Genomic DNA, 27,463 nt, shown 5'->3' on the forward strand with positions numbered 1-27,463 from the left:
GTGGGATAATAACTCACCAACGTTTTCACATCTTTTGTGAGCATAAATGAGACCTAGAAGGCAGCATAAGGAAACATCACCATGTCGTTTCTGGGCATTCTCAAGCAGTGAGATGCCTTCTTGGATTCGGCCTGAAAAGATGCAAAACAATGACTTTAGTTTTTAGTAGATTTCACATGAAAACTATCATAAACGTAGTTACTTTGGAGGGCAAAGATAAACCTACAGCCAGTACAATTCATGGTTGGAAACTAATTGAGAGAAGTAACCTGGAACTAAGGAGAAATTGTCTGACAGTGAGAACAAAACCAGTAGAATGGCTTGCCTCCAGAAGCCGTGGGTGCACTGAAGGCTTTTAAGAAGAGACTGGATAGCGACTTGTCTGAAATGGTATAGTATAGGGTCTTGAGCAGGGGTTGGGTACTAGAAGATCTCCAAGGTCCCTTCCAACTCTATTATTCTTTAAAGTCTGTAAACATAATTATTTTGGAGAACAAAGCTAATCCTGTAGCCTATAAAATTCATGCAAAATCAGCTCTGCAAATAGATGCTTAATTTTTATGCCTCAAACCCCAAACCCTTTAACCTTAGACTGTCTACTATTGACCTCACCCTTTTCCTAAGAGGACTGTAGGGGGCGTGCATAAGCGCACCAATGTGCCTACCGTCCCTGTCCTATTGTTTCTTTTATTTTTCTTATATGTACCCATTTCATGTATTCATAACTATGTATATACTTATACCTATTATCTTGAAAGCGATTGACAAATCAAAATAAATAAATAAAATAAATAAATAAATAAAATAAAAATAAATGACCTAATATTGTTTTCCAATCCTTGGTATTGTATATTTTGTTTTTGTTGTTTTTCTCATGATTTATTAATGTATAAATCTGATACATTTATTTTGCTAATTTGGCTTTTTGGGAATTTGGTGTACTTTTAATGTATTAATTACAGTTTATTCTTATTGCTTTAAGACATTTCAGTATCATTTGATTTCATGTTATCTTTTAAACTACTTACTTGCTCAAGATTAATTTTGAATTGCCGAGTTGCCCTATCAAGAGATTTTGTTCTAGCTTTTCAATTTTCAGTTTTAGTTCAGAGATCTCTTGGTTCTTTACAATAACTAATTTGCATAATATGACAGATTGTGAATGTAAATTAATCATCATTTCTAAACTGCACAAAGTTTTCAACACTCCTTCCACATTTATTCCTTCCAACTCGTTTCAGAAACATTAACTGTAATCCTACAGTGTTTAGGCAGTACAACAAATTTATTTTAAATAATCATTTTTACTAATTACCCAGAAGCAAGGTTCCAAGTCCCTTGAAAAATAGCAGCACTGGATCATGAGCATGTTTGGACAATTCGGTGTTCGTTGCTTGAATAACATGGTTGAAGTATTTTTCCTGAGCATAGTATAGAATTCTAGCCTTGAGATAAAAAAAAAAGTGATGAAAATTTATTTTGATTCTGTTCACTACATTAAGAAAAATACATATGAAAGCAGAAAGATTTGGATCCACTATCTAACTCGGCATTTAAAATAAATCCTCACTACAGACTTCAACGGATAATTAGAACTGCAGAAAAAAACAATTGCTACCAATCTGTCTTCCATTGAGGAACTGTATACTGCAGAAGTCAAAAAGAGGGCTGTGAAAATATCTACAGACCCCTCACATCCTGGAAAAAAAATGTTTCAACTTCTGCCCTCAAAACTACCCAAGGCACTGCACACCGGAACTAGACATAAGGATAGTTTTTTCCTGAATGCCATCACTCTGCTGAACAACTAATTTCCACAACATTGTCAAACTATTTACTAGGCCTGTATTACCATTATTCTTCTCATCCTTCCTATTACCTATCTCCTCCCACTTATGACTATAACCTTGTTGCTTGTATCTCTATGATTTATATTATTTTATTTCCTAGTATGATTTGATTGCTTATTTAGTAACCTATGACTATCACTGTTGTATTTTTTGATTTTTGATGAATGTATTTTTTCCTTCTTTTTATGTACACTGAGAGCATATGCACCAAAGACAAATTCTTTGTGTGTCCAATCACACTTGGCCAATAAAGAATTCTATTCTATTCACTACATCTACCAAGGAGTAACGGTATAAACTGTTCTATAAACTAATGCTGCTAGATATTTATGTTTGCCATCAAAAGTAACAGATAACAATTTCTACATACCAGCAGCAAGTATCATGCTGGTCAAAAATGTCATTGATCCACTATATGCTTTTACTTGGAAATTTGAGCTGACTATAAAACTAAGGTATGATAAAACATGTTTCAAGTTGAGCTTGACTCTTCGTAACTTCATGGATATCTCATAGAAACATAGAAAACTGATGGCAAAAAAAGACCCAAGTCTAAGGGTCCCGAATCCTTGGCTTGTGGAGCGGCAAAGGGGCGTGGCATGCCAGAAACTGGGCTGCAAACAAGGGAAGCCCATTTTGTGCAGGCAGTGCATGAAATCACAGCCCCTCGAACTGGTCCCTAGTGCCAAAAGGTTGGGGGCCACTGCAGTAATTCATTGAGTCTTCCCTTTGAATTTTTTGCTTTCCCTTTAATTTATTATTAATTTTTATTATTATTTTTTATTTATTTTTGTCAGATGTTAGATGTGTTTATTCCAAACATATTTAAACTCAGTTTAAATTGAAACTTAAACTCAAATCGCCACAAGGCTTTTAGGGCAACATTTGAAAGTTGGTTCTTATTACTTTCTTTTTGTGGTTTTTTTAAAATCTGGGATTTCTTGGTGGTCCTCCATATAAATATTAATCCTATCTTACCTTATTAAATTTTTGAGATCAGCCAAAATTATCTAGGTCATACTACTTGCAGTAATTAAAAATCCAATTCTAGGATTTCATAGTTAGAATATTATGTAACACAATAACCAAATAATTTTTTCTTCAAGCTAAGTACGTCCTAGTACAAGTAGCCTTGACTTACAACCACAATTAAGCTCAAAATTTGTTGTTTGCGAGACAGTTGAATTTTGCCTTTTTACAATCTTTCTTGCCACGGTTAAGTTTGTGACCCAGTTAAATGAATCTTCCCCATTGACTTTGCTTGTCAGATTGCAAAACAAAATCCCAATTTTGATCACATGGCCATGGGGAAGCTTCAAGGGTCATATGTATGAAAAATGGTCATGTTATTTTTTCCCCACTGCCATTGTAATTTAACCAATTAAATGGTTGTAATTCAAGGGTTATCTGTACACCCAGGACATACTTTGGATTGGAAACAAAAACAGAAGTGTTTTCTTTTAAGCATATGTTTCTATGCCTCAGTTAATTTGTGTGGACTTCGATTCCCAGAATTCCCCAGTCAGCATCCTTTCTTTCCACACTTCTTGAAATCGCTGAGGTGGAGAAGCATTGCCCTTAAGGCATATTATGAACCCATCTCTCGGTTAATACGCACAGCATTCCCAGCCGTATTTCAATAGTCATATTTATATATATATATATATATATGTATTTTGGGAGCGCGTGGGGGAGACTACCATGGACTGGGGGTCCGCGACAGCCATCGCGCTCTCTCTAAGCCGTCCCGAGCGTCCTAACCGACAAAGCGCGCGCCACAAACAGATTCCCGCCCCGCCCCGAGACGAACGTCTTCAAGCAACCAATCGCGGAAGAGCTGCTCCTCCTCCTCCGCGCCACGTGGGATTTCGCCTCCTCCTCTTTCTCTCCGCCTTCCCCCCCCCCCCGCCTCTGAAACCCGAACTTTCCCCGCCCACTTCGTTGCTAGCCCTCTCCTTCGTGGCGACGTTAGGCGACTGACGGGCGCTGCAGCCTATGAAGCTCGCGTGCGTCGCTCGGCTTGCTTCGTTGGCTGTCCCTTTCCCGGCGGCCTCCGCTTGCGCATGCGCCCCAGGGTTTGCAGCATTGGAAGCTGACGGGCTGTGTCGTTGGCGACCAGCGGCGATGGAGACGGCGAAGAAGCCGTCGAAGCCGTCGGGGTCTCCTCCCAGCGCTTGAGTTGGGGCCTCACCGGGCAGCCATGGGGCTGAGTTCCAGCTCCGAGGTTCCCGATGGGGGCTCCGAGGGCTACCATGTGCACGGGGTAAGCAGCGTTTCCCCGGAGGGACCGGCGGAGGGTGAAGACGGGGCCACCTGGGGTGTAGCCGGTCCGAAATCGAAGCTGGACTCCAGCGCCCATCATCCCCAGCCAGTGGGTGGGAAGGACGGGCATTAGTCCAATCTCTCTGGGAGGGGGGGCATCGGCTTGCACAGGAGATGAGCCACTGCTAGCCCCCTAAAGCTTTTTTTTACCCAGTACCCATTGCTCTCGCCCAGTGGATGGGGATTTTGGACATTCATCTAATATCTCTTGGTGACAAGTGACCAGCTGGGAAGGGAAGGATCGTGGAAAGTGCCCTCTGTGAGGCTGAGTGTAATTTTATATATTTATTATCTCCTCTTTTGTTGTTTTTATACGTCACTCAAGCCAGCGGACATATCCAACAAGGCTTCCTCCTCTTTATTTTACCCCACAACAACAAACAACAACCCTGTGAGGTGAGTTGGGCTTGAGAGAGAGAGAGAGAGAGTGTGTGTGACTGGCCCAAGGTCACCCCACCTGGCTTTAAGGACTAAAGCAGGACTTGAACTCAGGGATTCTTGCTTTTTAGCTTGGTGACTTAACCACTAGACCAGGGGTCCTCAAACATGACGGCTTTAAGACTTGTGGACTTCAGCTCCCAGAATTCCTCCTCCAATCATGTTAGCCAAGTTTGAAGACTTGTGCTAGACCAAACTGCTGGCTGATGTCCTTATTTCAAGTATTTTCATCCTGCTCTGCACCTTAAGAGGGTCCCAGAAGAGCAGCAATCACACAGGCTCAATGGGAACTTCCACTCTCCTATAGAGACCTGATCCAGGAAGAAAGCTGGAGAAATGAGATAGACCAGAAACCCCTGAATGGCTCTCCCTAAGGCCACTTGGGTAATTTCCTTGACAGCTCTAGGGAAGAGTTTGAGAATTGCCTCCCTGTAGGGGTGTTTTCCTGACTCTCCAGCCTGACCCCCCCTTCCCCAGCTGAAATTCCCTTGCTGGTTTTCTATGCAAGCCCTAATCAGGGCCATTTAGCTTTGTTCGTAGTTACAGAAAACTATGCCCTGCCACCTGATACCTCAATTTGTTGCTCTTCCGATTAGTAACTATTGCTTTGTCGGCGGGAATATTGCCAATTTATAGAACCTAGTTGATTTTTGCTGATGTTAATGCGGTTTGCAAAAGGCAAATAGTAAAAAGTAGCGCACCAAAATGACATAAAAAGAACTTAACTGTACCCTAAAACAGCTGCTGTCGTATGCTTGTTTATCTTCGGTGTGTAGAATCTAATCTTTTTTTTTTTTTTTTTTTTTGCTATTTTGCCATTTTTGTTAAAAGATACATCCCAGCTTGAAGGATGAATTTTGCATTGGTGAAAATAAAACATGACTAAACTTGTTAATATCTTGGAAGGATCACACCATATCCAGTTTGGTATAGTGGTTAAAAGTGTTGAAATTAGGAGAAAATTAGGAGACAGAGTTAGAGTGCCAGAAAGCCAGCTGGGTGACTTTGGGCCAGTCCCTCTCTTTCAGAGTGGTTGTTGTGGAGAAACAAGGAAGAAGTATTGTGTATATTTGCCACCTTGAGTTACTTATAAAGGTGAAATAAAAATCAAATCAAATGGAGTAGAATAGAATTCTACATTGGCCAAGTGTGATTGGACACACGGAATTTGTCTCTGGTACATAAGCTCTCAGGGTACATTCAAGCAACAAAGTGATAAAACAGATCATAAATCATAAGATACAATTATAAATCATAAGATGCAAACAGTAATTTATAATCATAATATACCAATAGGAGAAAGTAGTAGGAAAGATGAGAGGTGAGAAAGATGAGAAAATGACAAAGATAATATGGTAGCAATAGAGACAACTACACAGGTAAAATATCTTTAGGCATGGATATTTAGGGTAAATATCCATCCTTGATGGATGTTTGGAATAATGCTGTATGGGTACTGTCTCCTTAATACTCTTTTCCTCACCAAATGTATCTCTGAATACATTTCTCATTCTTCATTCTGTATCCCAACTGTCAAATTGGGGATGATTGCTTTCCCTAAGGCCACTTAGGGAAATCCTATAGATTGGGTGGGTCAGAATGATTAAGCCTTGTCTTTGCAAGATTAGTGCTGTGCCTTTTTAATATTGTGTGCAGAAGTTATGAGTCATGACTGCAGAAGTAATTTATTGTTCTTTTTTTTTTAGAGTGTTGGGCAAGGTCTTGGTATGAGATGTTTAACTTGTTGTGGGGGGTACGTTGCCCTTCCTCGGTGGCTTTCATAAGTTAAGCTTTTTGAAATAAAGCAAAGTCAAAGCCCTTCCATATTGCTGGGTGTGTACACAAAAACATCAGATGTCAAGCTTGACTTAAAGGAAATATTCAGGAATGCATTCTCTGGGTGTATGTTGAGACTAAGCTGTATTTCTAAGTGCAGTGCAGGAAGTTCTGTGGAGAATGTTTAACCCAAAGTCTGAGAAATTGAGATCCTTCTTGCAAAAGAATTAAAACCTCAAAATTGTGAACTCCCCAAGAAGCTTGCTATGAAGGGAGATGATGCCTGGCCTTGCCTCCTTTTTAATTGCCTTGGATCTTGCCTGTGGGATGAGGAAATAGCACTAGGACTTAGACATATATGGCTCTTTCTAGTGCTTTGCAGTCCTCTGTAAAAGATTTACAGAGTCCCCCTCTCCCCAACCTGGGTTTTCATTTTACCAACCTCAGAAGGATGGAAGGCTGAGTCAGCCTTGAACAGGTCAGAATCGAACTCCTGGCAGTGAGCAGTGAGTTAGATTTGTAGTACTGCATTCTAACCACTGTGCCACCATGGATCTTCTCCAAATTGCTGAGCCGAACAGCTTTAGTCTTGGGGCTCCAGATTATAAGAAACTCCTTCAGTTATTTATAACAGATGTTTATGGTTAATTTATACACATGCTTATTTCAGGCACTTTTTGCATTAAGCATCCAACTTTCTTCAGGAAGTGCATTCTTATGCTGATGTTCATTTATGTGTAAAGTGTATATATGTCAATTTTGCCATTTTTGCAGATTCAGGAAAATTCCCCTGCTCAGCTGGCTGGATTAGAGCCATTCTTTGATTTCATACTTACCATAGGACATACCAGACTGGTAAATAGCTAAGATAAGCCAGTGTTTTCTGTGTGTGAATGTGTGTGTGGATATGTATGTACGTGTGTGCGTGCGTGCGTGCACTTGCTTGTGTCAGTGTTCTTGCAAATATATATTGGTGTTTCAGCTGACTTTATTTTTGAAATTATAAATTGCTTCAGTCAACTTTCACTTTCAGGGAATGTCCACCATTGGGCTTCCTCCTGTTAAATCTCTTAATAGATAGAGATCTTCATCAAATTTTCTCTGTGTGCTTGGATTATGTATGAGATTCCTTTAGTCTTAACCAATTATGGTCAAGAGACCAAAAACTGCACAAGAAGAAGCAGATTACAGAGAAGTATTATTAATAATATTCTGTGAATCTGTAGGTAAACATAAAATAAAATTGAATACGAGTAGGCTGACAACCATTCATTTAATGACTGTTCAATTACAGTGGCATCGAAAAAATGTGACATGGGCATTTTTTATACTTATGACCATTGAGCATCCCCATAGTCATATGATCAAAAGTTGGGTATTTGGCAACTGACTCATATTTATGACAGCTGGAGTGGCCCAAGGTCATGTGATCACCATTTGTAACCATCCCAGTAGCTTCTGACAAGCAAAGTCAATGGGGGAGGCTGGATTTGCCTAATGACCATGTGATTCACTTAATAACCACAGTGATTTTGCTTAACTATGGCAGTAAATGTCATAAAATGGTGCAAAACTCAATAGTTGCCTTCTTTAGCAACAGAAATCTGGAGCTCAACTGTGGTCATAAGTTGAGGATTACCTGTAAAGATATAGATATGGCAGTTCAGTATCCTTAATCACCTTAACAATCAAACTTGGAAGTCTTCTGATAACATTTGCAATCAAGCAGAACTTTGCTATATTTTTGGAAATTTTAGTAGAAAATTCAGCAAATAAGCAAATGAGTGAGTTAGGATCACCGTATACTAATACTGCAAAAAGAAACAGGGAGTATGAAAATAGTGAAAACATTTATTCAAGAAGAACCAAATGCACTGATATAGAATAGGTGGTACCTGATTCAAGAGTAGTAACTGTGAAAGGGATCTTGGAGTCCTAGTGGACAGTTACTTAAATATGAGCCAGCAGTGTGCTGCAGCTGCAAAAAAGCCAACACAATCCCAGTCTGCATTAACAGAGGGCTAGAATCAAGATCACGTGAAGTGTTAATACCACAACTTTGGTCACCACCATGTAAAAAAGATGTTGAGACTGGAAATTGTGCAGAGAAGAGCAACAAACATGATTAGGGAACTGGAGGCTAAAACATGGAGTACATATGGTTGCAGGATTTGGATATGTCTACTTTAATTAAAAGAAGGACTCGGGGTGACATAATAGCAGTTTTCCAATATTTGAGGGGCTTCCACAAAGAAAAGGTTGGTCAAATTATTCTCCAAATCACTTTAAGGCAGGACAGGAAGCAATGGGTGGAAGCTAACCAAGGAGAGAAGCAACCTAGAACCAAGGAGAAGCTTTCTGACAGTGAGAACAATTAATCAGTGGAACAACTTGCCTCCAGAAGTTGTGGATGCTCTAACTTTGGAAATTTGCAAAAAGAGATTATACATTTTTGTCTGAAATAGTATAGGATTCCTTCCTGTGCATGGGGTTGGACTAGAAGACCTCCAGGGTCCCTTTCAACTTTGTTATTCTGTTATTCCATTCTGACCGTATTGATACATGGTTGTGTAAAGCGCACCATGAATGCAGATAATAAATCAAATATGGAATGAATGGATGTATAAAGAATGTAAAGCAGGACATTGCAACTTGAAGTCTTTGGACCAAATTGCAACCTTGGCCGGTGCAGCCTGCTTCTTGCTCCCTTATCACTGACTCAATTGCATTTTAGAAACCTCAGGAATTTAGCCAATCGCGTTAGGGGAACGGTGGGGAGTTATGGCCCCTTTATGACTTATGGACACCCAGAATTCCTGAGCCACGAGTCATTAAAAGGGCCATAGTTCCCCAGCCCTGCTTTAGGATATGACATGAAGAACCAAGCACGTTCGCTTCTTAGATCAGCTTTCCAGAACTGGAGATGATGGCCAGAACTCTCTTCAACTGACGTGCTTGGAAATTGTGTGCAGAGGTTGCTGTATAAGCAGCCATAGGTGGCCCTGTTTTAGGAAGTTCCGGATTCATTGCTTCTTCCTCCCTTTTGGTAGCTGTGAGATTGAAAAGGTTTCATGCCATCAGATGCGGCTTGTGGAAGCAAAAGTTGGGCTTGCAACTCTTCAATCCGTTCTCCATGCAGGTGCAAGGATTTGATGCGGACATTGCAGTGCTTGTCTTCAAACCAGGTACAGGTTGTCCTTGACTTACAACAGTTCGTTTAGTGACTGTTCAGTGTTACAATGGCACTGGAAAAAGTGACTTTAAGACCATTTTTCAAACTTACGGCCGTTGCAGCATCCCCATGATCATGTGATCAAAATTCAGGTGCTTGGCAGTTGTCTCATATTTATGACGGTTGCTGCGTCCAGGGGGCCTAATGATCCACTTTGGTGACCTTCTGACAAGCAAAGCCTTTGGGGAAGCCGGATTCACTTAACCACCAGACTACTAACTTAACACCTGCAGTGATTCACTTAACAACTATGGTAAGAAAGATCATAAAATGGAGCAAAATTAACCAATGTATCACTTAGCAACATAAATTTTGGGCTTGATTATGGTTGTAAGTTGAGGACTACCTATAATAGGAATCGAAGTGCAACTGAATTGGGTGAGAGCTTTTTCCCCCCCTTTAAAATATGTATTTTAGAAAGCAAAATCCAATTCTAAATACATGCCAGTTGCCAAGCACCCAAAGTATGGCTGCAACGGTCGTAAGTATGAAAACTTATAAGTCACACACACACACACACACACCCAGTGCTATTGTAACTTTGGTCACTAAAGGAGCGCTTGTAAATCAAGCACCACCTGCAACAGTTACTATAATGCCAACCTGATTATGTGGTGAGAACACGTCCCGCCTCTTCTCAGCTTGAAACGTCTTTGAGCTTTTGAGCATTCAAGCCTGTTTGGTGCAACCTTTTGGCCCAGCTTTGGAAGGAAGACAAGGGAGGATGTTGACTTCTTTGCTGAGTCACCAAAATCAACTCTCAATATTTGACCAATTATAATCCTCCTCGTTAATAATCAACAGATTAAAAGCTGCTCGACAAAGGCACACAGAGACGAGGAAGACGTCTAGCTGGTAACTTCCAGCTGTTACTTCATTTAGTCGACGTGGCAGCCTGTCATCCTGAGTACAGGTAGTCCTCGACCTACAACCACAATTGAGCCCAAACTTTCAGTTTTTAAGTTGAGGTATTTGTTAAGTGAGTTTGCCCCGTTTTATGATTTTTCTTGCCACCATTGTTAAGTGAATCTCCGCAGTTGTTAAGTTAGTAGCACGATTATTAGGCTTCCCCATTGGCTTGTCAGAAGGTCGCAAAAGGCGGATCACGTGACACACCTACACACCCACCCAGGGCACTGCAACCGTCATAAATATGAGTCAGTTGCCAACTGTCTGAATTTTGATCACAGGATCACAGGGATGCTGCAAAATGTGAAAAGCGGTCATAAGTCATTTTTTTTTCAGTGCTGTTGTAACTTTGAACGGTCACTAAATGAACTGTTGTAAGTTGAGGACTACCTGTATTATCATTTTTATCTAGACCTATTTGCTTAGAAGTCATGTTTTCATATTTGGGCCAAAAGATGCCTTAAGAAGCATTGCATTTTTTTAAAAAAACAAAAATATCAGGACAGAAATGTTGGACTTTTCTTATGCAGATCCTGTTTTAAGGCAGCAACTTCTGTTTGTATGAATAAACATCTGGATTTGCCATCATAAATTTTCAAAACCTCAAACATCTGTTAAACAAAATAAACCTCCCAAACCAAAATAAATACTAATATTGCCACATTCCACTCTAATTTTTTACTAACCCCAAATAAAATTGGTCAGTAAATTTACACCAATTTACAGTATAGCTAATCCTCAACATGACCACATTGGAGCCCAGAATTTCTGTTGCTAAGCAAGATAGTTGTTAAGTGAGTTGTGCCCATTTTAACAACCTTTTTTGTCACAGTTGTTACGCAAATCACTGCAATTATTGAGTGAATGTCATGCGGTCATTAAATTAATCTGGCTTACCTTTGCTTGTTGGAAGCCTGCTAGAAAGGTTACAAATGGTGATCACATGACCCCCAGCTTAGTGCAACTGTCATAAATATGAGCCAGTTGCGAGTACTGAATTTTGATCACGTGACCATGGGGAAGCCGCAATGGTCATAAGTGTGAAAACAATCACGCCACTTTTTTCCAATGGCTCTGTAACTTCACCAAATGAGTGATAAGTCTGTACTTAATCTGGAAGTAGGTTGAGTGGGACATGCTTTCCATCAACAACTGTAAAATTTAAGTTTAAATTTCTTTTCAGATTTGGAAAGAACCGAGCTGGAAGAATGGCTCACCCTCTAGAATGAATGAATGAGTCAATCAGTCAATCAATGAATGAAACATTGTTTCCTGCCTTTTTTGGCCACAGATGCTTCCATTGTAGGCTTTTTTTTAATGTGTTTGCTACCATGTCCAGATACAAGGCCTTTAATTTTTTTTTAACCCCTCCCCTGCATATAGAATAAAGAAGGCGACACCCTGAAAGATCTACTAAAAGCCAACGTTGAGAAAGCTGTGAAACTGGAAGTCTACAACATAAAATCGATGAAAGTGCGGGAAGTGGAGATCATCCCCAGCAACATGTGGGGAGGGCAGGGACTGCTAGGGGCCAGTGTGCGATTCTGCAGTTTCCAAGGTGCCAATGAACACGTCTGGCATGTGCTGGTAAGCAGGAAAGTGGAACTCTGTGTTGCATTGGGCTTTCTGTGATTGCTAGTCCTGATTAGTTATCTTGAACCACAGCCGGGTGATCAGATTTTAGCTGCTGAGAAGCACTGCTGGAAGAAGAGACCCCTTGCATGTTTATTAGCAGCTTATCTGAAGGACCATCTCTTTCCGGCTCCATCTACCTGACCCACCAGAGTGGGATGCAGGGATTGTGGCAGGTCCCATCTCCTAATCTGGCAGGATCCAGAAGAAGGGCCTTCTCCGTGGTGGCTCCCTCCCTGTGGAACTTCGTCCCCTCAGGGATTAAACTGGCCCCCATTTTAACACTCTTTCACAAGGTCCTGAAGACCTGGCCTTTGCCAACAAACCAGAGTGGGGTGGAGCTCATCAAGTGGCTGGTTTAATTGCTTGTTATCGCCGTGGAGTGTTATGTGTTGTGTGCTATTGTTTTTATTCTTTTTATATTCTTCTTTTATTGTTTGTAGGCTGCTCACTGAGAGTAGTGGGTGGCCATATAAATCAGACAGACAGACTGCCCCACTCACAACGATTCCAGGTGGCCTATAGCATTAAAGACTCAACAATATGAAAATTCCAGAAATCCCCATGCCCTTTGGCGATGACAAACACAATCATACAAAGCTCCAAAACAAGCTGAGATCCTCAGACCTGCTGAGATAACCTTTCTTCAGAGCCTTCCAGAAAAATAACAAGGATGAGGCCAGCTTCATTGCCTTGGGGATGATGTTCCAAAGGGAGGGGGCCACTACGGAGAAGGCCCTGCTTCTCTGCCCCATCAATGATCTAGGCGGGACCCGTAATCTATCCTGCCTTCCTACTCTGAATGAGCAAGGGGAGGTGGTCCTTCAAAAGGTGCATCTGAGTTAGACAGGTTGGGGGGGGGGGCTCCTTGAGTTCCTGTGAAACGGCTGCATTGTCCCAGGGCCGCACAATCCCCTTTCGCGACCTTCTGACAAGCAAAGTCGATGGGGAAGCCGGATTCACTTCAAAACCATGTTGCTAATTTAACAGCTGCAGTGATTTGTTCAAAACGTGTGGCAAGAAAAGTCATGAAACGGGTCAAAACTCGCTTAATAAGTTTCTCACCAACATAAATTTTGGTCATAAGTGGAGGACTACCTGTGTAGTACAGACAAAACTATTTCAGAGGCTTGAGCAGACACTCCGACTCCTGTGCACGGCGAGCTAGCCAAGACTTCAAGGATGTTCAAAAGGCCAACAGAAATTGGGGCTGATATAATCTGTGGGGGAGACGAGGTTCCAGAAGGTTCTTTGGGTGGGTTCTTCAATGGATGGGGTCCGTAGCATGCCTCTAGTCCAGGGGTGGGATGATACCGGTTTGGCCCGGTTCTATAGATCCTGTAGCTGGGAAAAGCAGCTGACACCCAACCGGTTCAGTGTTTGGCCCACCCACCTGCCCGGGCTCTAGGCTGTCCTTTATTCCCTGCTTTTCCCTCCGCAGCTGCTTTGCGCGGCACAGCTGAGGTTGAAAAAGCAGGAAACAAGGATTTTTAAACACTGCACACCCAAGCACAGAACTTGTCAGCTGTCCAGGCAGCACAGCTGATGATTTCTTGCAAACGCCGCACCCACGATTGTCTGCAGTTCAGAGAACCAGCAAAGCGCTCCGCTGGCTGGCCCCTCCCCCCCGCCCACTCACTCACCCCTTACCTGCCACGCGAGCCATCCAACTTGCCTGGTTTGGTAAGTTGCTATTTTCCTTCCCCCGACCATCAGCTGTTCTGCCAGGAGATTTAGATTAGCTAGAAAGCAGGAAGTCCTTGGATTTCTTGCTTTCTAGCTAATCTAAAAGCAGAGCTGAACCTTAGGACTGAAGCTTCTACTTTTCAGTGCAGACTCAGGTAGCCGATTGCAGATTGATAGATCTCTAAGTTAATCTGTGGTTCTGTGAGCAACTCAATCTGCCTGCCTGCTTTTCCTGCTTTTGGATAAAAGTTGCTCTTTTATATAAAAAAATCAATATTTACATCAATATTTATAATATTTACATACAAGCCATGACCACCAAGCCATACCCAGTCAACAAGCCACGCCCACCCAGTCACATGACCACCAAGCCACACCCACAAATTAGGCCACAGAACCGGTTGTTAAGAAATTTGAATCCCACCCCTGCTCTAGTGCCAGACTTGAAGGGATGGGTAGACATGGACAGGGGAGAAGTGATCCTGCAAATAACCTGGCCAATCTATGCCATGGAGAACTATTTATGATGTAACTACCAGCACTTTGAATTGAACCCAGAAAGGATTTGGCATCGAGGGCAGTTCAGGTATAAACCCAGCACAGCTGCATTTTGTATCAGCTACATCTTCCGGATCAGTGTTGCCAGCCCAACCGCAGCAACTTTAAGCTGCGTGGACTGCAACTCTCAGAATGCCTGGGAATAATCCAGCTGCCCTTGGCTGATCTGCAATACTTTGCAAGGTCAGTACAGAAAACCAGTCATGTAAGCTGGGCAGGAAGGAAAACCACCGTGTTGCTCCCAGAGGGGAAAAAAAACATGGCCTTCCCATGGAGTTAGGATGAGTCTAGCTTGAGAACTTCACTTAGAACTTTACAAGTGGTCCTCGACTTACGACCCACTCATTTTAATAACCTTTTGAAGGTTACAACAGTGCTGAAAAAAGCGACCTATGGCCAATTCTCGCGTGACCCTAGACCAGCCTCACCCTCTCATGATCAGAATTCAGGCGCTTGGCCACTGCTAGCATTGATTTACTACAATTGCAGCGTTCCAGGGTCACATGATCCCCATTTGCAACCTTGCCAGGGGTTTTCCAATGAGTGAAGGCAGTGGGAGGAAAACAGATTCACTTAATGACCACGGTCAGAAAGGTTGGAAAAACAGATGTGATTCGATGTCACCGCTTAGCAACAAATTCTGAACTCTCCCACTGTGGTCATAAGATGGAGACTACCTTAGAAGGATTATTTTTGAGGAAATTGTGGTGTTTCTCCTGTGCCCCCCCTTTTGATTTAGGGCGCAGCTTTCAAATCTCTGTCCTTTTAGGAACTTTTTGCGCACTAATTTGCTTGCTTTGCCAATTAAGTATATTAGAAGATATTATTTTGTTTAGGTGGGGCACCACTTAGATGTTCCTGGTGCTTGGCCAAAGCACATGTACTGCTCTTTTGTGCCCTCAGTTCTGCCACCTCTATCTTGGATAGAATTAAAAATTATTTGTTAATAAGTTAATTCCTGCAATTAATCTGCATTAGAAAAGTCAATTTGCAGGAGAAAAAAAGACCTGTTGCATATTACAGAATGCAATCATACTTAATTAGAATAGAAACATTTGCATCCTTAACATAGGGTAGAACTTTTTTTTGATGAAAAACAGAAATGCAAGGAACTTTTTCATTACACCATATTTAAAACGAGGAACAAGTGTTTCCCCCCCAAAAACAACAACAACAACAACAACAACACATTGATCCATCTTCTTATCTCACAGTTCATGAGATTTCCTTGGAATAGTTGGGTGCAGCGGCTAAGGCGCTAGGCTATAAACTGGCAGACACCTGAGTTCTCCCCTCTCCTTAGCCACGAGAGCTGGCTGGGTGAGTCACTCATCGTAGCGAACTCACTGACACGGTATTGGGGGAAACAGATGGAGGAAGGAGGACTATGTATGCTGGCCAACTTGAGTTACAAAAATAACAAAGGTGGGAGATACATAAATAAAATCTGATTAGAAACCAGAAAATGGTGAATTCTCATCCTGCCTTAGACGTGGTTCGCTTTGTGACATTGGGCCAGTTCCTCCCTCTCGGTCCTAGGAAAGCCATAGCAAACCAGTTCCAAAACCTTGCCAGGAAAACTGCTGGGACTTTTGTGGGTAGTTGTGCAAAAGGAGTCAAGACCCTCCCCACACCTACACACCTCTCAGAAAGGTTTACGAAGCACTGAATTAAAGGGCTTTTCCCCCACTGGCTTTGTTGAATATGCTTGAGTAACGTCACCTGTAGCCATAACCATGGTCTTTTTCTCTTGTCTAGGATGTGGAGCCAGCTTCTCCGGCAGCCTTAGCTGGCCTGAAGCCCCATTCTGATTATGTAATTGGATCGGATCAGATACTCCACGAGGTAAAAAGATTCAGAAGAATTATAACTAGACTCCGAAGTGAAGTCAGGAGAGATTGGTCTTCAGTGTGATGGTGGCTGTGAATATTTCCTAGGCTTGGTTCTGTGATTGCAGGGTTGAAGAACGTGGCACTTTTGTGTTTTGCTATATTTTGAGGCGTTTTCTAAGGATGGCGCGGAGAGCACGGCATCCTAAAACTGGAATTGAAACATGCAAATGAAGTTTCAAAGATTCAGGCCAAAAGTATCTTAAAAGGCTACATCATGGCAACCAGACCAAACTTTATGAAAACTCAGACATTTTGTTACTCATCCAAATGACTTCTAAACGTCTCAGTTTTAATAAACTTTGGTCCGGTTACCATGATTTTAACTTTTTAATACACTTTAAGGCCTGGATGATTAAATCTCCGTTTACATGTTGCTTTTCATTTTGGGGAGAAACCTCCCTGCGATCTGTAGGCCAAGAGTTGGTTCTTTCCAACAGCTCTCTGACTCTCTCTCTGCCTATCCAAATTCTCATTTTGACCGAAGAAGTTACTTAGACGAGTAACGAAACGCCTCCGTTTTAATAAACTGTGGCCCAGTTGCCATGATTGAGCCTTTTAAGAAGTGGAATTGAAAGGGACCCCAATGATCTTGACTCGTTCCTTCATTGTGCTGGAAAACCAACTTATCCATTGATGGGGGGGCTGCAGGGGGTGTCTCCCTGATCAAAGAACAGGCTGTAAATTCTCTCCCCTAATGCTTTATTCCAGAAACTGGGAGGCTGGTGGTGGTATAAATGGGAAGTGTGCTCCAGACAGTATATAGTTAATTCGGAATTGGGATAGTTAAGTGGGAATTGGGAGCTGTCTCCTTAGGGGAATGCATCATGGGAAATGTAATTAAGGCATCATGGGAAATGTAGTCCATGTCATGTCACATCTGTAATCCTGATTGGTCACTAAATTGACCCTTGGTTGGGTTGGGGGAAGCCCTTGGTTCCCTTTCCTTGCCTGGACCCGGCAGCATGCTGGCTCCCTCTGCTCCATCGTTATGGGATGAAAGATCACTATAATTTTACACTATGAAGTCATCTGTGCAAATAGTTAGACATTAGATGAATCTCGACATAACCGTGAGTTACAGCTTGAGAATGCCTTGTGAACCAATAAGGAAACTTTGTATGGAAGCCTTTGTAGAGTATGTCTGCCTGTCTTCAGCCAGCGATTAAAAGATTCAGCCAGCGATTAAAAGACAGAACAGTAAAATCATAGTGATCTTTCATCCCATAACGATGGAGCAGAGGGAGCCAGCATCCTCCTGGGTCCAGGCACGGAAAGGGAACCCAACCAGGGTGGCATGTTTGCTGCAGACTCTGAATGACGGATCTCTCTTTTGTTCAGTCTGAAGATTTCTTCTCCTTGATTGATTCCCATGAGGGAAAGCCTCTGAAGCTGGTGGTCTACAACACAGAAACGGATTCCTGCCGAGAGGTTTTTGTAACGCCCAACGGAGCCTGGGGTGGCGAAGGAAGGTATGAAAGCACCGGAAGGCAGAACAAGGGATCAGAGTGGATGGAAACGAAACAAGGAGAGAAGCAACCTGGAATTAAGGAATTATTTCCTGATATTAACCAGTGAAATAAGTTGCCTTCAGAAGGCAACTTATTTTAAGAAAAGACTGAACAACTACCTATCTGAAATGGTATAGGGCAGTGGCGGCTAACCATTTTGGGCTCCTGTGCCAAAAATTGCGAGTGCGCCAGCACACCCGTACTCGTGGGCCAGCACCCAGAATGCAATGTGCTCCCCCCCTCCCCACACCCCCTGCGCATGCACGCACAATCCCCACCCGCTTACCTGCACTGCGCCTCACAGCTGATTTTTCGGATGGTTTGAGGCGTTCTTCGGCCTCCCAGAGGCTTGGAAAAAGCCTCTTCAGGGCTCCTCAGGCCAAATGATAGGCCGGTTTTGTCCCTTCTGGTATTACAGGAAGTGACGAAACGGGCCTATAATTGCCTTGCAGAGGCTTTTTCGAAGCCTCTGGGAAGCCGAAAAAGGCCTCAAATTAACCGGGGGGAGAAATCAGCTGTGAGGGGCAGCATGTGCAGTGAGGTAAGTTTGCCTGCGGCTCGCATGCCAGCATAAATGGCAGTTCACCATTACGGGTATAGGATCTCCTGCTTGAGCAGGGGGTTGGACTAGAAGACCTCCAAGGTCCCTTTCAGCTCTGTTCTGTTTGATTGATTGGGAGGTGGGCAGTTCTTAGTCCTCCCTCCTTTTTTTCCCTTCAGAATCTGTGGGGCAAAGTCATAGTAGCACTTTGCAATCACTCAACAGTTGGTATTTCCTATAATCTCCCACAGCAAAGGGGGAAAAGTAGAGATGATTAAACTGATTGCTTTATTCAAAGAAAAGAACGTGCCTAATTTTGTTTTCATTTGGAAACCACTTCTGGATTGTGTGCTTGTGATTTAAGGGAAAAAATGAAATTTTGGTTTTGCTGATTAGATAGATTTGTTGTTGTACAAATAGCTAGTGCAGGTAGTCCTCGATTTACAACCACAAGTAAGCCCCAAATTTCAGTTGCTGAGTTAAACATTTGTTAAGTGAGTTTGCCCCATTTTGCTACCTTTCTTGCCACAGTTATTAAGTGAATCACTACAGTTGTTAAGTTAGTGAATCTGGCTCTGGCTCCCCCATTGACTTTTTACTTGTCAGAAGGTCACAAAAGGAGATCGCATAACCCCGAGACACTGCAGCTGTCATAAATATGAATCAGTCGCCAAGCGGTAGATTTTGATCATGTAACCTTGGGGATGCTGCAATGGTCGTAAGTGTGAAAAACAGTCTTAAGTCACATTTTTCAGTGCCGCTGTAACTTTGAATGGCCACTAAATGAACTGTTGTAAATCAAGGACTATCTGTACATATTATTGTGGAAAAGTAAAACGTTGAGGCTGTAATATTTTGCAGTGTGCTAAAAAAAAACAACCTTTTTTCTTTGTCCTCTTCTATCCCACACTTTCCCTCTTCCCCTTTTTCTTCCCCCAGTTTCCCGTTATTTTAATTTTAACTTTGTATTTTTATAGTCTGATAAACTAATAAAAAATTTGAAGACACAGAAAGTAGAGTTTCCCTTAATAGTGGGGTTCCTGTTTGCAGCCCCCCTGTTATGTTTTAAAAACCAGAGTGTGCACCCTATTTCTGACGACATTCACTTTCTCGTGCAGCTTAGGATGTGGCATTGGATATGGCTACCTGCACCGAATTCCCACACAGGCTGCTGCCCCAAAGAGAGCAGCTGAGATCTCTTCTTTTTTGCCCTCTGGAGACTCACTGATCGAATCCCCAGCTAATGGCTACGTGGAGGTAAGGAGGTTTCATTCTGGACGTGGCTCAATTAACTCCTGTACACCTTGCGAGCAAATTTTTTAGCTGGAGTGGGGGGGTATCGCAGGCCTCTTCAGTTCTTGCTGCTGAAATGTGGAGGTTGGTAGCCAAAGAACTGTGGCATAAGATGGATGCATTAAATTTCTGATTATCTTATTTTGTTTGCCCCCTTCCTTGCTTAGCCTGAGTTATTTTAAGAAGTCAAAATATTCTGGTCCAGTGCTTTATGCTGCTTTGGTAAGACTACACAGGGAATACTGCATCCAATTTGGGTCACTGAGATACAAAGGAAGACTATGAAAAGTGCAGAAAAGAGCCAAAAAGATTAGTGGACTGGAGGCTAAAACATATGAAGGAATTGGGTATGTCTAGTCTAGTGAAGAGTAGGACTAAGGGAGGCATGATAGCAGCATTCCAGTATCTCAGGGGCTGCCCCAAAGAAGAGGGAGTCAAGCTATTCTCCAAAGCACCCGAGGGCAGGACAAGAAGCAATGGGTGGAAACTAATCATGGGGAGATCCAACCTAGAACTAAGGAGAAATTTCCTGACAGGGAGAATAATTAATCGGTGGAACAACTTGCCTCCAGAAGTTGTGAATTCTCCAACACTGGAAGGTTTTTAAGAAGAGATTTGGGCAGCCATTTGTCTGAAATGGTTTATAGGCTATAGGGGGTTGTATAAGATGACCTGCGAGGTCCTTTCCAACTGTGTTACTCTGTATTCCCGGCCACCACGAAGAGCTGTGGTGGTGCAGTGATTAGAAGGTAGTATTGCAGGCTAATTCTGCTGACTGCAAGAAGTTTGATTCTCCCCAGTTGAAGATTGACTCAGCCTTCGATCCTTCCGAGGACCCAGATGGTTGGGGGCAAGAGGCTGGCTCTGAGAGGGCTGTAAAAGCGCTGTAGCGGGATACATATGTCTAAATGTTATTGCTGTTGCTATTCTGGTCCTGTCCTTCTAATGATGCCCTTGAATTATTGCCCTGCTTCCTGGACCTTTGACTGTGAGGAAAAAGGCACTAAAAGGGTATCTACCTCCAGCCTGGGGGCAAAAAATGTGGCCCATCCAAGTTTTAGTCGGAGTTCCTTCTGAAAGAGTCCATGTAATTCCATCTTCTTTCTTTTTCTGGCAAATAATACCCCTACCCTGCCACAGTACGGGTAGTCCTCACAATGTAAAACAGAAAAGGTTTTCATTTTAGGACTCCCTAATTGGGAATTCCCTGTCCCAATTAGAGATAGTCCTCGACTTAACAAGTTCGTTTAGTGATTGAGTTTACAACGGAACTGAAAAAAGTTACTTATGACCTTCTTTCGTACTTATGACCGTTGCAGCATCTCCATGGTTGCATGATGAAAATTTGGACGCTTCGTAACTGACTCATGTTTATGACGCTTGCAGTGTCCCAAGATCAGTTTATCCCCTTTTGCGACCTTCTGACAAGGGGAGCCACGTTCCCTTAAAACCAGATTGCCAACTTATCAACTGCAGTGATTCACTTAACAGTTGTGGCAAGAAAGGTCATAAAATGAGGCAAAGCTCAATTTAACAAATGTCTCGCTTAGCAACAGAAATTTTGGACTCAATTGTGGTCATAAGTAGAGGACTACCTGCACTATCATTTTAAACCAGTAATTTCTTAAATAAAGGTTAGTCCCGTATGAAATTAAGATCCTGGACTAGGAACTTGGGGGGCTTAAGTTCAGTTCTCCAGACCACCAGAGAACTCTGGGCCAGTTGCGCTCTCATTCAGTCCAGCCTACCCCGCAGAGTTGTTGTGGAGGAAAACAGGAGTGCCTCATCCAACATCTTGAAGAGCTCTTGAGGGGAAGGTAGGACGTAAAATCTAATCGGTAATGCATTTGATTGGCCAAATTGAGCCTGAAGAATAATCTGGGAATTCGGCCACTACCTGTGTTGTTCGGCAGAGCAAGAGGCTGCCTAGGAGGCACCTGAATGGCGGTGAGGTCAGGTCGTCCCCCCAGGCAGTCAAAACGGATTCTTTTATTTTAGGCTTCCTTGATGGCACCTCACCCCAAAACCGAAGAAACCGAGAGTTTGGGCCACATCTCCAATCAAAGCGTGACTGCCTATTCATTAGAAAATTCCCCGCACCTTCCTCCCGCTCCTCCTCCTCCTCCTGTCCAGAGAGTCATGGATCCAGGTAATTCGGAATCTCTCCTTTTATTTATTTTCCCACCCATGCTGACATTTAAGGGACTTGTGGCCCAGCGCCTCAAAGGGATAGCGGGTTGGGCAAAGCACTGCATAAGGTGCTTCACATCAGGGCAACGTCTGCAGATATACGAGCTTAATTTCTTGGCCTCTGACTACTAGACAAAATGTGCAAGGCATTTTTCCTGCAGAGAACGAAAAAGGTGTGCAGGAATGCAGCGGGAACATTTATCACCGCAAAGGCTTGTTTGGTCACCTTTCTGATTCTTTTCCTTGCAAAATCCTTTCCTCTACATCTTCACACCCATGTCCTCTTTTAATGACCGAGAATTTTCTAAGCATCTTCCAATCCCAGGTCCGAGATGTATGAAATCAGCCCTCCTCACTCTTATTTTGGTACAGCAGGGTAGCATGGTTCCAGAAGACTCTTAAGTCGCTTATATTTACACACTGACTGAGTAAAATAAACCAGGATGGCCCACACTCATTCGTACAAGTCAAGAAACCACAGCACTAGCGGTATATCTCCCTGATGTTCAGTTCTGTTGTATCAAAGAGGAAACCAGAATGTTCTCTGTGCTGTTAAAATTGTTTTGGTTCTGGTTAGCTTGTCTGATAGTTTGGTCAGGCATATTTTTGTTTTTCTTTCTTTCCTTTCGTGTTTTCTTCTCCCTGCAGATTTTATAGATATGTCTGGAGCTTCTTTTCCTGAATTAATTGACTTAGTAAAAACAGCCCACGTGCCTTCCTCTCCTTCTGTCACCTTATCAGATGTTCTGGAAGCTTCTGGAAGCTTATCCACACATAGTGAAACTCCTTCATATTTTGGTAAGCAGAGTTAGAAGCCGTTTGGCCTGAAAAGATAAAAGGAGGAAGGCCCATGCTACATACTTTTATCACTGTGGTGATTTATTTCTTGTTTCTGCTTTTATTTCTCTCCTGTGAACATTTATAATGTAAATATTGTTGTGGAAATGACACGGGAGCTGTAAGATTAGAGTGGTATAAAAATCAATAACGGCGAATCACCAAGAAATAATCACATCCGCTTGAATCATAAAGAGAATTAGGATTTTTGGCATGTCCAAAATACTGGTAGTCCTTATGATCAGAGTCGGGACCAGAATTTCTGTTGTTTAAGGAAGGCGGTTGTTCAATGAGATTTTACTGTGGTGATTAAACAAATCACTACAATTGTTAAGTGAATCACGTGGTTGTTAAGTGAATCTGGATTCCCCCATTGACTTTGCTTGTTGAAAGCCGGCTGGGAAGGTTGTAAATGATGAATCACAGGATGCTGGGATGCTGCGACCACCATAAAAAAATGCAAGTGCCAAAATTTTGATCCCATCAACAATTGTAAGTGTGAGTTGTAAGTCATTTTTTTCAGTACCGTTGTACAGTAACTTTGAACAGTCTCTGAACAGATGGTTGTAAGAGTTGACTATCTAAAAAAACAACTCCTTCAAGCTCAACTCCTTAGCAGCAATATAGATGTGTTTTTTCATTACTTTTTTTCCTAGTATTTTCTTTCAAATCCCCAATCTACCTTCCCTTACTGCTCTAGGATTTCTTGGTGCTCTCCTATCTAAATAGTAACTACACATACTATGGCTAGATTTTTGAGACCAGCCAAAGGCTGTAATTTTAGTATTTCAAGATAGAAATGCTTTTTTGTAGCATCTTAAAAGACTTGAAGTCTTTCCACCGTAATGAATAAAATGCAATATTGGATAGATTTTAGTAAACTTACTTGTTTCTCCCCCTTCCTTACCTCGTAGAGCAGACATTATCTAAACAGGCACTACATGTTGATGAAAATGTCTGAACAACTTTATAAACTTTATGGAGAATTACGGTGGCTAAAATTCATTGGCCAGTCATATGTATCTTCACCCAGGGATGAGTTCTCTGTCAAAATGCAGGTAGTTCTCGAATTAGAAACACTTCATTTAATGACCAAAGTTACAATGGCACTGAAGAAAATGACTTATGACCATTTCTCATACTTACGACCATTGTAGCATCTCGAGATGCTTGGTAACTGATTTCCCATTTATGATGGTCGCAGTGTCCCTGGGGGGTCATGTGATCCCCTTTTGCAACCTTTTGATGAGCAAAGTCAATGAGGAAGGCAGATTCACTTAACCGTGTTACTAACAACTGCAGTGATTCACTTTACAGCAAGATAGGTCATAAAATGGGACAAAATTCACTGAACAAATGTTTCACTTTAGCCCACAAATTCTGGGCTCAGCTGTGGTCGTGAGCTATCTGTAACCTGGTTAAAAAAATTGCAGATACCTTCATGAATATTCTGAAAGCATGTGTGCAAACAGTTTAATATTTATATAATGAATGTGTATGTGTGCGTTAATGAATATTTAATACAGAAGAAGTACCAAAACCCAGCCCTATAGGCCAATCAGCATGTTTTATTATTATTATTTTCAGGAAAAAAAATGTCACTGTACTTAGGAATGTTCAAAAGCCCTACGCCAAATGAATTTTAGAAGAAAATGGAAACCAATTTGAACATTTAATATTCATAAAATATATTGATGCTTCTTAACTGTGGCCATTTTAGGGTGAGGGGATTTCGACTCCCAGAATACCTCAATCAGCATTCTGGGGAATTCTGGGAGTTGAAATGCATCTTAAAACGGCTAAGGTTGGGAAACACTGTAATAAATGATCTGCATGTTGGACAGAGACTGGCCGAGCTAGGGAGAGGAGTCAAACGGGGAATTAGTCTGGAATCCCTATGTGGGCACAGAGAGAGAGGGAGAGCGAACTGCCTTGAAAGTGATATGTCAGAATGGAAAAGTATTTGGGAGACGATATCCTTACTAACCATGAGCAGTATTCAATCCGAGATCATTTTGTTTCAGAAAAGTTCATGCCATTTCTTTTTTCAAATATCAGCAAGATCTGTGCCCACTGCCCTTCGTAAATATAGTTAGTCCTCCACTTATGACCACAAATTTCTATTGCTAAGCGAGATAGTTATTAACTGATCTTTGCCTTATTTCTTGCCACAATTGTTAAGTGAATCACTGTAGTTGTTAAGTTAGTAGCATGGTTGTTAAGTGAATCTGGCTTCCCCCATTGAATTTGCTTGTCAGAAGGTCACAAAAGGGGATGACATGACCCCGGGATATTGCCATGGTCATAAATATGAATCAGTTGCCAAGTGTCTAAATTTTGATCACGTGACCATGGGGATGCTGCAGTGGTCATAAGTGTGAAAAATGGTTATAAGTCACTTTTTTCAGTGCAGTTGTAACTTGGAGCAGTCATTAAATGAACTGTTCGTTGCAAGTCGAGGACTACCTGTACTACAGACGTTTGTTTGTTTGTTTGTTTGTTTTCAGACCAGGCCTCTCTTCCGTTCTCAGAAGAATCGGTATCTCTTCAAGCGGACGAGAGCTCTCCTCCCGAATTCCTCGAGGGAAGGCCTTCCGTGTCTCCTCCACCAGCCCTTCCTAGGGACAGGTCACCCGGACTGGATGCCAATGCTCAGGAAACTGCCCGACCCCTAAGTGGGGCTGAGACCCCCATACCACCCAAAACAGACGGCAGCGACAAAAGCACCCAGGAATTGATTGATGAAACCCAAGAGGCCTAGCTTTTCAGAGGACACGTTTCACCTTTGGGGCTTTGAAGCCATTGGCACCAGAAAGTGCTGGTTTTGTGTGCTGCAGAAACCTTTGATTGGTTTCTGGATCGCGGTAGAATTCATCTTCCTTCAGTCACACTATTGACTTTGGAGCCTGTATACCCACGTTAGTTCTGCTTAGTGGTAATACTAATGGTCGGAGTTTAGAAACATAATTCTTTTTTCTTTTTTCTTTTTTAAAGAGCTTGTCTCTAGCTGCTCAGACATTTTAAAAAAGGAAGGGCTCTTTGAGCAATACCAGCTGCACCAGATAGGTAGGAATTGGTGTTGGCTTTTCAGATTTGTTTTTTGAGTTTTTAAATCTTAAAAGAGGTGCCTTAAGCTTCTTTGGCTTAATGCACCTATTTTGCTCTATATTTCCTTCCCAAATTCCCTTCCCCTCCCCTCCATTGCTATAAAGAGCTGGAAGGGAACAGGAAGACGTCCTGGAAGCATTTGTTCCCGAGCGCAGCTGATAAGAAATGCAGGAAAACTGATACTTCAACTCCCAGAATTCCTGAGCCAGCTGGCTCAGCAATTTTGGGAGTTGAAGCCCACATGTCGTAAAGTTGCCATAGTTGCTCATCCCTGCCTTACGGTAAGACTTTTAGCCAAGTGCAGCTGATAAGAAATGCAGAAAAACTCCTTATAGTAAGCATGGACTTCAACTCCCAGAATTCTGGGAATTGAAGGCCACCTGTTGTATGGTTTCCTTAGTTGCTCATCCCTGCCTTAAGGTAAGGCTTTTAAGGTGATTTTATTTGAAAAGTTTTAACTTAGAATTTTAATAGGAAGAATACCTTGATCTTTTACTCTAAAATCCCACCTAACCCATAACAAAAACCAACCCGTTTTAGTCTTGTTTGAGCCATTTGACCTCTGATGTGCACTCAAAGCTTTCTGAAACATGTGAGAATTAAGATCCCAATGCAAGATCCCAAAGAAGTATGCTGCTTTCCCTGACCCCAGCAGATTTCATGAATGGGATAGTTTGGGTTTCAGTAAGAGAGGTGTCCACGTATAAAAAAATGCAATCTCATTATGTAAGTACATTGGACTGGGAATTTCCCCTAACCTCTGTTTTATGTTTCACCCTAGAGAGCTATAATCATTATTCGCTGCTGCAGAAAGTTTATATACAACCCCACGAAAACTCTCTCGGAATAGTAGTTGAAGAATCAAAGGACATTAGCAATGTAGGGTTCTTAATTTCTGTTCTAAATTAAGAGCTGTTGCTTCATGCTGTGACAGAGGCTTGGTCGATTACTGTTACAAGCCACTGTTATGTCTGGCGAGAGGTTAGTACAATGGCACTAAATAATATTTAATTTGAGGTGCATGCTACCAAGCAAATAACTGGTCATCTTGTTAATGCAGTGGTGCCTCTTAAAAGTGGAAGCATTCTTTTCTGCTTATATGAAAAAAAAAAGAGCAAGATTGCTTCTAATGTGAATAATGGAGCAAATTGGAGCAAACACTAAATCAGGTGCTTCTCAACCTCAGACACTTTTAAGAAGTATGGACTTCTAACTCCCAGAATTCCCTAGCCAGCAGAGACCGGCTGGAGAATTCTGGGAGTTGATGTCCCCATACCTTAAAAGTGGTCGAGATTGAGAGGATTGGGCTTTCAAGGGTCATTTTTGGTCAGTTGTGTCTAAACTTTATTTTTAAAGATTGCGAAAGTTGCCCATCTTTGTTTTTAAGAGAGATTTATTCTAATTTGAAGCCATTTTATTGTTGTTTTTAGAATTTCTTTAACTTGGTACGTTGTCAGCTACTAAAAGTCTCGCAATGATTTACAGTGGAATGCGTATTGTCTCAAATATCTCGTGGAACCAGTCCTAAGTTAAGACGTTTTGACAGTAGCAGGCCCACATAAAGGCAAGCTGAACACAATAAAAGTACAATTTGCTTAAACTTGAGTTGCCCAAGAGGGACTCTTGACATACTAAAATTCCTACCTCAAGGTCCCATCAACTGATTAATAGCACAGACCGCTTGAAAAGAA

General features: G+C 42.1%; 2 protein-coding genes across 6 annotated transcripts in view; one reads left to right on the forward strand and one right to left on the reverse strand.

The window, feature by feature from the left end:
* Positions 1-3,577, reverse strand: part of TTC21A (tetratricopeptide repeat domain 21A) — a 56,106-nt gene extending 52,529 nt beyond the window's left edge. The window contains exons 1-3 of the mRNA XM_026678902.2: positions 3,551-3,577; positions 1,316-1,445; positions 18-131 (exon numbers count right to left, since the gene is read on the reverse strand). Coding sequence (XP_026534687.1) covers positions 18-131; positions 1,316-1,445; positions 3,551-3,577 — 271 coding nt within the window. The remainder of the gene's footprint in view (positions 1-17; positions 132-1,315; positions 1,446-3,550) is intronic.
* Positions 3,578-3,922: 345 nt separating this feature from the next.
* Positions 3,923-27,372, forward strand: GORASP1 (golgi reassembly stacking protein 1). 5 transcript variants are annotated; one of them, XM_087947838.1, is made up of 10 exons: positions 3,923-4,113; positions 4,498-4,568; positions 7,161-7,241; positions 11,911-12,114; positions 16,162-16,248; positions 17,634-17,764; positions 19,463-19,601; positions 21,636-21,786; positions 22,476-22,625; positions 25,172-27,372. In XM_087947838.1, the coding sequence occupies exons 4-10, from the start codon at positions 11,995-11,997 to the stop codon at positions 25,423-25,425; spliced, it is 1,032 nt and encodes a 343-aa protein (XP_087803964.1). In that variant the 5' UTR covers positions 3,923-4,113; positions 4,498-4,568; positions 7,161-7,241; positions 11,911-11,994; the 3' UTR covers positions 25,426-27,372. The 5 variants fall into 5 exon arrangements, with proteins under 5 accessions (XP_087803964.1, XP_087803965.1, XP_026534705.1 ...); XM_087947839.1 differs by lacking the exon at positions 4,498-4,568 and having other exon boundaries at positions 3,923-4,431; XM_026678920.2 differs by lacking the exon at positions 4,498-4,568.
* The last annotated feature ends 91 nt before the right edge of the window (positions 27,373-27,463 follow it).

This window comes from Notechis scutatus, chromosome Z (assembly GCF_049901735.1).
Source record: "Notechis scutatus isolate UNSWTSFEM ecotype Mainland chromosome Z, rNotScu1.2, whole genome shotgun sequence".
NCBI classification, from domain to species: domain Eukaryota; kingdom Metazoa; phylum Chordata; class Lepidosauria; order Squamata; family Elapidae; genus Notechis; species Notechis scutatus.